General features: G+C 29.9%; 1 protein-coding gene across 1 annotated transcript; it reads left to right on the plus strand.

Moving 5' to 3' along the window:
* Positions 1–1554: 1554 nt before the first annotated feature.
* LOC7459507 (cytochrome b561 and DOMON domain-containing protein At3g25290) lies at positions 1555–3824 on the plus strand. Its single transcript, XM_002301778.4, has 3 exons — positions 1555–2255; positions 2429–2683; positions 3245–3824. The coding sequence occupies exons 1-3, from the start codon at positions 1614–1616 to the stop codon at positions 3536–3538; spliced, it is 1191 nt and encodes a 396-aa protein (XP_002301814.2). The 5' UTR covers positions 1555–1613; the 3' UTR covers positions 3539–3824.
* The last annotated feature ends 8318 nt before the right edge of the window (positions 3825–12142 follow it).

The following is a 12142-nucleotide window of genomic DNA, read 5'->3' on the forward strand; positions in this document are numbered from 1 at the left end:
ACAACATTTTTTTATTATAATTTAATATAATTTTACCACTTGTTAAGTTGTAATGTGAATACACAAGCAATACCAATTTAATTATATATATATATAAATAAAAATAAAGTGAGTAGTGAATTTCACTTGTCAAGCAACTCAATATTTGAATACGGACAAAATGAGTTATTAAAGTAACGAGAGATGAAAAGGATAGACATATTAAGAAAAGGTAATTGATGAAAGTAAAGGTACTTGTGATCTTGTTAACCCCATATATGTAATAACACTTATTAACCGGGCTTAATCCTACTTCTTTGACACCAACTGAAAAACACGAGTACTTTACAGTTCTGTCTAATATAGTTATAATTTTTCTTACCTTAATCTCGTAGATGTAAAATCCAGACTCTCCGATCCTTTTCTTTTTTTTCACTTCGTGTGTATAATAATTAATAATTTTAGTTATCAACTTCAATCATTTCATGTTGAAGTTTCATAAGAAATAAAATTTGACAAATTATTTTTTTTTTATTGGCATTTAGAATAACAAATTACAAATCTCAAGTTTACTTCGTCAACACGTGTTGTATCCGAACAATTCTTGAATAAATCTACCTTCAAAATAATAATAATAAGCTTAAAATAATAAAAAATCCACGTAGCTTCAATAAACAATTTTCTTTTATTTAACATCTTTTATATTTGTTTTGCACTTAACCTCTAACTTATCAATGAAGACATCATTTATGACACCATTGTTGTCATTATCGTTGTTTATATCATGATTAACATTATAATTATTATCAAAATAAACATGATAAATTGACAAAAAAAAATATCAACTCATATATATTTCATCTTAGATGAGATTACTAAAATCTATATGATATATTCATCCTAATCAAAACACGGCCTCATTTGCTTTCATCTCTCAAACGAGTTCTCAAAGCTAGACATGGATCTATGATGACTTTCCATGTGATTCTCCAAGTTTTTCCACCGCCACCAATTGATGGGTCAATCTTGCAATCTATCAGTACATGTCTTGTATTACTAGTTTGTGAAAATTTCTTTTCTAAAAAGAATCTCTTCATCCTCTCTTGCATAAACACATCATATTTTATGATTTTTTCCTGTCATGATTATTTAACGACATATAATATTAATTATCAGGAATTGTTGGGCCTTGATAGATGAAAATGTACTAGAAAAACAAGCACCGATAATATAAAAATTTGTTAAATAGAATTACTACATAAAAATTCTAATTTAAAATTTTATTATTGAGTATTGTTTTTTGAAATACAAGTTAAACAATCTTATTTATAGTAGTCTTAAGCCTAAATTAAATAATAAAAAATAAAATTCTTAAATCGAATAATTTCTAAACTGAACAAGAAAAAAAAATCAAACAATTTCCTAAACTAAATAAAAAAAAAGTAAAAACATGAAAAAAATATTTTCCCAGATTAAATATAAATAAAGATAATTAAAAAATAAATAATTAAAAATCCTCCTACGTCATCAACCTTCGGCATCTGCGGTCTATTTCTTTCCTTCTTTTCTATATATATACTGCGCCAAACCTTCAAGAGCAAATCCTTCTCTCAACTTTTCCTTTGCTCTAAAAAATGGCATCTCCGTTTAAAATTTCTGCTTTGCTTCTAACCTTTTGCGTCTCAATTTCTCTAACCTTACCCGTACGTTCACAAACATGCGCCTCACAGACGTTCACAAACAACAATCTGTACACCCACTGTTTAGACCTCCCTACACTCTCCTCCTACCTTCATTTCACCTACGATGCCGCAAATTCAACGCTGTCCGTCGCCTTCTTTGCTTCTCCTTCGAAATCCAACGGCTGGATCTCATGGGCCATAAATCCCAAGGTTGCAGCCATGGGCGGGGCCCAGGCACTGGTAGCGTTCAAGGACTCCAAGGGTGTAATGAGCGCAAAGACTTATAATATCAGCACTTCCACGCCTTATTCGGTTGAGCAGTCGAAGCTGGCCTTTGACGTCTGGGACACGCGCGCAGAAGAGGAAAGTGGGGTGATGAGAATATTTGCCAAGATTAAGGTCCCGCCGGAGCTGGCGGCGAAGGGGACGCTGAATCAGGTGTGGCAAGTTGGGTCAACTGTCGGTGCTGCTAAGGGTGTGCTGACAATCCATGATATGGGTGCTCCTAATTTGAACTCTAAAGGGACTTTGGATTTGAACGGAGGAAAAAGTGTTAGCTCTGGTGGACTGGATTCCAGGACGAAAAGAAAAAATGTAAGCTTGTTTTTTTTTTTTTCATTTTTGTTGAAAAAATAACATCTTTTCCGTACCCTTTTCTGGATTTTGAAGATTTATTTTTGAGTTGGGTTTTTTCTTTTTCTTTTTGGAAAAATTAGTAGCATTGGAAATGAAATATTTACTGTGTTATTGTTTTTTTTTCTCTCCAGATTCATGGAGTACTGAATGCTGTGAGCTGGGGAATTCTGTTTCCGCTTGGAATTGTAATAGCAAGATATCTGAGAACCTTTCCATCAGCAGATCCTGCATGGTTTTACCTTCATGTTTCCTGTCAGGTCTCTGCCTATGCTATTGGGGTTGCAGGGTGGGCAACTGGTATAAAGCTTGGGAGTGAATCCAAGGGAGTCCAGTTTTCTCTTCATCGCAATATTGGGATCGCACTCTTCGCTCTTGCAACAGTGCAGGTAATTAATTTCCTTCCCAGTTGTGTTCTTCTCCCATTACAAGTTGCTCTTTTCATCCATTTGAAAGGAGAGAAAAGAATTGAATTTGGCCTTTGTTTTCGTGTTGAGCTTGTTGATGTCTTTTTTCTCTCCTGTCAAAATCATGGTCACGGTTTCTGACAATGTACTGAATTATTAATGCGTGAAATTGAATGAACTTGACAAAAATGGTACTTCTGGAGTAGCTTTTCTCCTATGGTATTTCGAATTATAACCCATAAGACATCATATGAAAAGAAAAGGGTGATGAATTCGGAATTGTTAGCATGTCTCAATCAGTTTTATTTTCTCTTAGCGTTTTCTTACAATGCAAACTAAGGGGATATATTTCTTATTTCTTAAAAAAACAAAATTTCATTACAAAACTGACTTAGAAATAAATTCAACCCTTTTTCTATAGTTGTCCATTTTCTTGGCCGACGGTACTACTGGAATGTTTATGGAAACTGGTTTTGTCTGAACTATTACTATTAATTTTGGATTTATTTATTCTGATAGCAACTCTATGCTTGGAATTTTCAGATATTTGCATTGTTCTTGAGGCCTAAGAAGGACCACAAATACCGCTTTTACTGGAATATCTACCATCATGGTGTCGGATATGCCATCCTCATCCTTGGCATCTTGAATGTGTTTAAAGGTCTAGATATCTTGCAGCCTGGAGATAAATGGAGAACAATTTACATAATTGCCATTGCAGTCTTGGGTGGAATTGCTGCATTGCTGGAATTAATCACTTGGATTGTAGTTTTGAGGAGGAAGTCTAGTAAATCCACTAAGCCCTATGAAGGATACGGTGGACAAAGCAGACCATGATCAACGGATTGTTGCTGTTGTCCATAGCAGACCATGATTTTGTAATACCCTTCATCGAACCTCACTTGCCGGAGAGGTTCTAGTGTGATACACATCTCTTCTTAGCTCCTTAATCTTTGTATAATGGTCTGGCTTCATCACTCGTCATTGTCTAGCATATTAGTACAGGTCGCCTTGGTTCCATTTTTCTCCCTCATCTTGATCTGGGGTGTAATTTTATGATATTTATTGTGTATTGAAAGGAAAAAGAATTCATGGTTTATGATATTTCTTGACCTTACGATCTTCTTTGATTCTCAGTACTCTGTTTTTCATTTTCTTTTGGTTTGATAAGCTTCCTGCATAAATCTAAGTCTCCCTTCCTGATGATCTCACTAATGCTTCTGGACTTAGACACCATCTTTTGGACAATCAAGTCAAAAGGTGCTACGAATTTTGATGCAATGCTCAACACCGAAGCCTCGCATTTCTCTAATGTGAGCTCTGTTGGCAAGCAGAGTTGTAAGAGTCATATCAAACATGACCACAGACCACATCAATCGGTATATTCTCTCTTCCTCGACATTTTTTATAAACTTTTTTGGAATATAAACAAATACAATCAAATAATTTCGGAAATAACCAATTAAAAGGTGTTAGAATTAACAAAGTATATATATAAGAATATAATTGAATAATTATGAAAATAAATTATAATTTTTAATTGTTCAAAATCCTTGATTTCATCCTAACCTTTGTTGTACTTATTTTTTCTCCGTAATCCAAAACATACTTGATTTTCTCCGTAATCGGTGTTTGTATTCATTAAATTTCAATTTGAAATATTGTTTTCTCAACACATACGGATTCAAACAATTATAGAAATAAAATATAATCTCCAATTATTCAAGATTATTGATTTCATCTTTGATGTAATGCCTGATTTCTTCCATAATTGATGATTGAATCTATTGGATTTCAATTCAAAATATACCTACTCCAATTCTTTGTTTTCTCTTGATTTTCTCCATAATTAATAATTATATTAATTGAATTTCAATAAAAAATACACTACCTTAAATTGATTTCTCAACGCATAGTGATTCGAAAATAGTCAAAACACCTTTTAATGTTGAAAAATGACCATCTGATACGCCTTGATCTGGTTACTAGAAGATGTCTATTTATAGTGAATTAATTAGAGAAAGGTGTCTTGCGAATGCTGGACAAAGAATTCTAGCAGAGAAAGATCCTACGGAGGAAGAGGAGGAGAGGGTCATCCAAAACAAAAGTAAAATAAAGAAGGGACCGATCTTGCAAACGTCTCAATGATAGACACTTCCATCATGCATGCTTTTGTTTAATTTATTTTAGTGGTTGAATTTATTTGTTAAAGAAATAATTATTTTTCATCTAAAAATATTAAATTGAATTTTTAAATGTTTTTTTAATATTTTAAATTTAAAATAATATACAAATATATTATTTTGATGTGAAATTAAAAAATATCTTACACCGAATTACCAAACACACTCTAAAGATTAAGACAACCTTTGTATTTATGTTTGTAGCGATTTAAAAATGCATTTGGCTTGAAAGAGCATTAAATTAATATTTTTAAATGATTTTGATATTCTAAATTTTAAAATAAAAATATCTAAAAAAGTTATTTTAATATATTTTTAAAAAACACAAACATAAACACGTTAAATATTTTGATGCAAAATTGTCAAAGGTAATGAGGAAATATCTTGAATTTGCGGTCATCTTGATTTGATTTCTTAACTAAAGCCTTCACATGGTGGAATCCCATAGTCGTCCCTCTCACTTAAAAGACGCTTTGCCTAACAACTATCAATCACCAAACATTATTCTAATGAAATTCCCCCCAATCTTCACGACTTTTGATGTATCCCATCAAAAAAACAATAAATAAATAAATAAAAGCCACTTTGTATAGGGTCCATCGAGTCATGGCAAATTCCATGGTGCTCCTAGTCCCTCCCACCTTTCACTTTAACCATTCTAGCTTTTGTTGTTTTCTCTAAAGCACAAGCTTTGTTAATGGATTCCCATGGAAGATATATGATGTGGAAATTTCTCCCTCATTACTTGGAAGAAGATGCCAACCCCTTTGCCAGGCAGCAGTTGGCTTGTCTACTCATATCAGATTAATATTATTAATCCGCTTAAAGGTGAAGAAAATTGAGATTCAAATTCATAGTGTCTTTAACAAACCTTATGATGAGTGCATGCTCAACGTACCGTTTTAAGGGTTTCTGCCTAGAGTTTTATAGTGAATAAATGAAGAATTACACTTGGGGTTTGTATGTTTGTTTGTTTTGCATGAAATGTTTTCCCGTGAAGAATTGCGGTGTTGAGATTGTGATAATGATGATTACATCATAATGATGATGAAGAAGATAGGTGAAATAATTAGATGATATTATAAATTAATTAATATTTGTAAAATATTTACATGAGCTGAAAATATTTTTCAACAAATAAATTAAATTTAAAAATTAATGGTAAAATATTTTACGATAAACAAATTAACACAGAAAAATAATTTTTTGAAAAATAATTTTTTGATACAAACACAAAAAAATCTAGAAAACTTATATTTTGGCGAGCAAAGGTGAAAAGTAGGTAGGATTCTCTAAGGTTTGTGAGGGAGATTTTAGATTAGATTTGAAATTAGATTAGATTAAATTAAATTAAATTAAATAGAACAGAACGTAAACGAAAGGGTTTTCATCGTGATTTTTGGCAGTTGACTATGCATATATATGACCCACATGCAACACTAAGCAGACTACCTTTCTTCTTAATAATTCACAATTACTAATCAATGAACATGCAGATCAAAAGATAATCATGTGAACTTAATTATATTTTCAACTTTTCTTTTCTTTTCTTTATTTCTGTTCCTGGCTGGCTTAACCATGCATGTGAACTCCAGGATATTACTAGTATAAACCTTGAATCGGAGATCTAGGAGTGTAAAGTATTTTAAAAATATATTTTTTAGTTGAAAATATATTAATGAATACATTAAAATTATTAAAAATATATTAATTTTATATTTTTTAAATAAATATATTTTTAAAAAGCAAATAAAAACAAAAACTATTGCCCTCCAAAACAGGTAACTAGTGTCCGGTTTCTATAACAAACAAGCTAGCCACTCCTTGTTGTTAGGAAAAAAACAACAGTTGGAAGAAAAAAATGTATTTGAATTAGATTCCCTTCCAAAAAAAAATCAATCCAGCAAATTCCTGGTGATTTTTGTGAGTCTATTGACCTAATCGAGTGCTGAATATCTCTTGGAAAAAATCAGCTGGGTTTTTTTTTTTTTTAATTTAACGTGGATGTCCGGGCCAGCTTGCGCGTACCTCGACTAATCCCACGGGCCCTGAAGTTAATGATCATGTAAGCCTCTAGTGACTATCATATAAACAATCACAGGGCTCGAATATAAAATTACATAAAGAACAAACCTAGGTTTTTTTAATCAATGAAGTGGAAACATCCTTTTCCACACTGATCTTCAAATCTAACGACAGTGCAGTGTCATGTGAGCAATGTCACGACGATAGTAGAATGAATAAAATATGGGAAAATGAAGAGAAAAAGGTAATTAAGAAATAAATGGGGTATGACATCAGCAATGCATCACTAATCGCTCACACTGACCATGACTCCACATGGACAAACCATTATCATTCTGGACCAGTTTTATTCAACCCACACCATAAATAAAATTCTTGTCCTTAGCTTTTTGGTTGAGCCAAGGAAAGGCTAGAGTCCATAAAACTTAGAGTTTGGATATTTTTGGGTTCAAGAAGTATTTTTAAAAGCTTTTGAATTTGAGTGATTTTGATATTTTAATATTAAAAATAAATTAAAAAAATTATTTTATATATTTTTAAAAAACAAATTAAAAAAATAATCGCTATGATAATCACAAACATTATCTTGGGGGTGTTTCCAAAAAAAAATTATTTAAAGCAAAAAAAATTATTTATTTTAGAACTCTGGTTCAGCGATGGAGTCAAACACTCCCTTGGTTCAGTGATGGGGTCAAACACTCCCTTGGAAGTGTGTCAAATGTTATTTTTTAAAATATTTTTTATTTGTAAATACATCATAATAATATATATTTTTTAATTTTTTTTATTTATTTTTTATACCAGCACATTTAAAAACACAATAAATTAATTTTACGCTAGAAAAATTCAAAGATTTGCAAAGTGTGATTGTAACACAGTCAAATACCATCATCTTATATTTGGTATTTGTTTTTGTAATTAATATTTGAAAAAATAAATTTAAAAATTCTATAGTTTTTTCTTAATTAATATTCCTGGGGTAAAATTATAGTGTGTGTGAGATAAAATACAGAACCCAGAATACTTTATTCCTCGTGTAATGAGCAAGCCTCGAATTAGTACTTAGTAGAACCACAACCACTCCACCCTTTTTGCGCAATGGAAACTTTATTCCTCGTGTAATGGGCATATACCTTTTTGATAATTTTTAATGAAAATAATGTCAATACTCGTTATTTGCATCGTAAGTGTTAACAAATGTTTTTTTTTAAAAATTAATTAATTGACCGTTTGCATTTTATAATCAATTGAGTGCAATTTATTTAAATTGATAAGAGTGCATTTTGTACAGTTAGTGGGGTGGATGATAATATTAATAAAAATAAAAGTAAAGTTGGTAATAATGATGAATAAAAAGAGAGAGTACTCAATTGGTCGAGAAAGTTTTGAATTTTAAAAAATTATACTCTATTGTTTGAAATTGAAAACTCATATATTTAAATTTTTTTAATGAATTGATGAAAATAAATTATATAAATAGTGGGTTTAACGTTTCAATATGTAAATTATATTCCATTGGTTGAATTGTTACTGTCACTAGATTGCTTTAAACATAAGCAACATGTCCTTTCTCTGAAGAGTGTATTTGCAGATGAGAAGACATGAGAGTCCCGAATTTCTTGAGGCTCAAGCGGCACTGTCTGGGGGAGACACATGAGAGGAAAAACCGGGTCAATCTCTCTGGAATATTTTACAAGAAAAGGACAAAATTAACCTGTTAAACAAGTATTATCGACGGTTTTCTTTCGATATTTAGGGTGCCATGCAATCAATCATGGCAACATCACAACAATTAATTATTTTTGATATACTATTGTAGTTATAAATATTTAAAGCAATTAAATTGCATTTAGTTAGATTATACTGTTGTGTTTTTAAGGATGTAAAACAACTAATAAGAACTATAGTATATTAAAGATATTTTGTTTATATTGAATGATGCATCTTACTAATCTTATATGTTTTTTTATTATTATTTTATGATAAAGGGTGCTCTCAATCATCTTGGACATTAATCGAGACTAAAAATAATTCTTCAAATTAAAAAATAAACTTAAGGATACATTATTAGTTTAAGTAATCTGATTCGTCTTTTCTAACTAAGATATATGGTAACTTGATAAAAAAAACTCAAATAATTGGTAGTAGTAAGTAATGTCTGGCAAGTTAAATTGACTGGTGGTTGTGATAATAGTAAGTTGTACATGCAAAAGGTTTTATTTGATGGACGCAGGGACCCTCCAATAATAAAGTTAGTAATTTTATAAATAGAGAAAATGCAATGATATTTTAGAGAGATAAACTCTAAAAATATATATACTGAAAATATCAAAAATAAAGAGATTGTCTACTTTTGGTTTGAAGGATTCCTGTGGTATTATTGTCCACGAATCTTGTTGTTTTGTAGAGAGAATTGATTAAAATAAAATTTTATTGTTCTCTTTTTTATTCATCATGGAAGTTTTTTTCAGATGCATTTTTATTTGGATGCATCATAAATTATATTATATTGGTCGGATTGTTACTGTTACTGAGAATCCCTAATTTCTTCAGGTTTTCGCGGCACTATCTGGGAGAGACACATGGGAGAAAACATTGGGTCTATTTCTCTTGAATATTTTAGAAGAGGAGGACAAAATGAACTTGTTAAACAAGTATGATCAATGGTCTTGTCTGGATATTCAGGGTGTCGTGCAATCAATCATGGCAATATCACAATAATTAATTATTTTCAATATACTATTGTAGTTATAAATATTTAAAGCGATTAAATAGTATTTAGTTGAATTATATTATTGTGTTTTAAATATGTAAAATGACTAATAAGAAATATAGTATATTAAAGATATTTTTATACATAAATTTTATTTATATTAAACGATGCACCTCATTAATCTTACATGTTTATATATATATATATATTTAATGATAAAGGGCATTCTTTTTTTTTTTTTTGATAACCCGGGGTGTCCGGGCCAGCTTACGAGTACCACGACTAATCCTCAGACCCAATGAACACCCTGCAAGCCCAGTAGGCAGGTAAGGCACCGCGAGGATGACAGACGTGCACGCTGAGACTTGAACTCAGAATACAGAGGCAGAGAAACCCTACCAAGATCGCTGGGCCACAAGCCTCGGTGCGATAAAGGGCATCCTTGATCAGCTTGGATGTTAACCGAGAATATGTCCTCTACTCGGACAATTTTAAGCTTGCAGTGATTACACGTGGCAGCATATTTATTTTTCGGAAGGAATTCTTCAAAAAAATTTAAAAAAGAATTGTTAAATATTGTAATCACACACACATTATATTAATAAAAATAATAAAAATACAATCAATAATATAAATAAAAAGTTAAAACTGAGTTACTTAAAATACTAACATATTTTGTATATATGTAATTTATTAAAATAATTAATAGATAAAGTTATCATTTTAAGTAGGAAAAAAATAACATCCACAATAAACATTTCTGTTGTCAGTTTAAAACAAATAATACCATGTTTTGTTTTAGAAAAAAATTTATTTATTCGTAAAATAATAAATTTTTTAATTATAAAATAAAACATGTATCAATCAAACAATTTTTTAATTAAAAAAAGTTAAAAATAACTATGTTTTAATAGACCAATTATTTATCAATAGAGTCGAGCCTTGCATTCTTGAGAAATTGAACAGAAATTGAATGGTTCGGCCCAAAGAAAATATTGCAGCAATTTAATTCGAGCCCATTGACTCTCTTGGAACAAAGCTCGTAGGCTTTCTTTGGCTGTGTGTGACCATAAGGTTATCGATGCATTATTAAGCTCAAACATATTTCTACTTTTTATATTTTTTCTAGTGTGATGCTTCATCAATTATTTTTCTGAATTTGTTCATGTAATTTATAATGTGTTATTTAAATAATTTTTTATTTCAAATCTAAAAATTAATTAGGGCGGTCAAGTCTTTAAAGATAGCAGTAATAAAAGTGATAAATTTCATGATGTAATGATTTATTGTTTTTTATTATTTAATTTTTAAAATCGTAATGTAATGGAACATTACAATTGTAATGAATTATTACACTACAGGCATTATTTATTAAAAAAAACATATATTAACCATTATATAATTAAGAGTGGCCATGTAAGGACCTGATTGGAAAATGTTTTCCATCACAGAGACTAAAGTGTATTTTAAATAAGGATAAAAAACCTCAAGGATCAATTTGTAAATAAAAATAAAATCTAGAAACTAATGTTACATTATATTAAAACTTAAAGGACTAGAATGAAATTTTATCAAACTTCAATTATTTTACAAGAAAGTTTTGCAACTAAATAAATGAATGTAATGAATTGTTCCATTATATTATATTATTACAAAATATCATAGGCAAATGTGTCGTAAATGTTGACAAACGAAAAGATATCATGACTTTGGTTTTAGCCTTTTAGGCCGACATGTTTCTTTTGCACGCTATGGAATAATCCCATTCTCTGGGATACCTGGTAAACCAAAGTATCGGGTATTTATAAAAAGTTTTTTTATAATTTTGAGAATTTTTATATTTTTAAATATTTTTTTAGAGAGAAAAATTCTAAAAATATATATATTAAAAATATTAAAAATAGAAAGAGTGTGAACTTAGAGTCTAAATGATTTATGAAGTATTTATAACCTGTAAATCTTGTATTTTTATGGGAAAAAAAAGCTAAATATAATTTTTTTAAATAGTATTAATGAAGAATAAATATTTAATATATATATATATATATATTAATTATGGATAAATATTCTCCGTATAAATATTAACCTTTACGTAGTAGATTATTGATAAATTTTGTATACATATAAAATGTAAAGGGAATAGAATTTAAAATATAGTTAAGCTCGTAATGGTTAGAATCTTCTTTAAAATCGAACCCATAAAAAGTTCAGTCGATGTATTTTGCGTGAGACCTGAGTTTTTAGATAACGCCACCGTAAAGAAATTCTCCTGCCTCCATGCCCGCACTACACCACGAGTAAAAGATATATCAACTTGTGTTTTTAAAAAATTATTTTTTTTATTAAAAATTAATATTTTTTTATATTTTAGATTGTTTTATTTTGTTGATCTCAAAAATAATTTTTAAAAAATAAAAATATATTATTTTGATGCATCTCGAAATGAAAAGTATTTTGAAAAACAACTACAACCACATTTTCAAATAGGCCCTGAAAAGCCCACCGTCCTTTTTGCTAGAT

The sequence above is a fragment of the Populus trichocarpa genome, chromosome 2 (genome assembly GCF_000002775.5).
Source record: "Populus trichocarpa isolate Nisqually-1 chromosome 2, P.trichocarpa_v4.1, whole genome shotgun sequence".
NCBI lineage: Eukaryota > Viridiplantae > Streptophyta > Magnoliopsida > Malpighiales > Salicaceae > Populus > Populus trichocarpa.

Excerpts from the sequence above, each read along its gene's own strand:
- LOC7459507 (XM_002301778.4), top strand. The coding sequence starts at position 1,614 with ATGGCATCTCCGTTTAAAATTTCTGCTTTGCTTCTAACCTTTTGCGTC. Across the intron at positions 2,256-2,428 it reads CCAGGACGAAAAGAAAAAAT|ATTCATGGAGTACTGAATGC; the intron begins GTAAGCTTGTTT and ends TTTTCTCTCCAG. Across the intron at positions 2,684-3,244 it reads TCGCTCTTGCAACAGTGCAG|ATATTTGCATTGTTCTTGAG; the intron begins GTAATTAATTTC and ends TGGAATTTTCAG.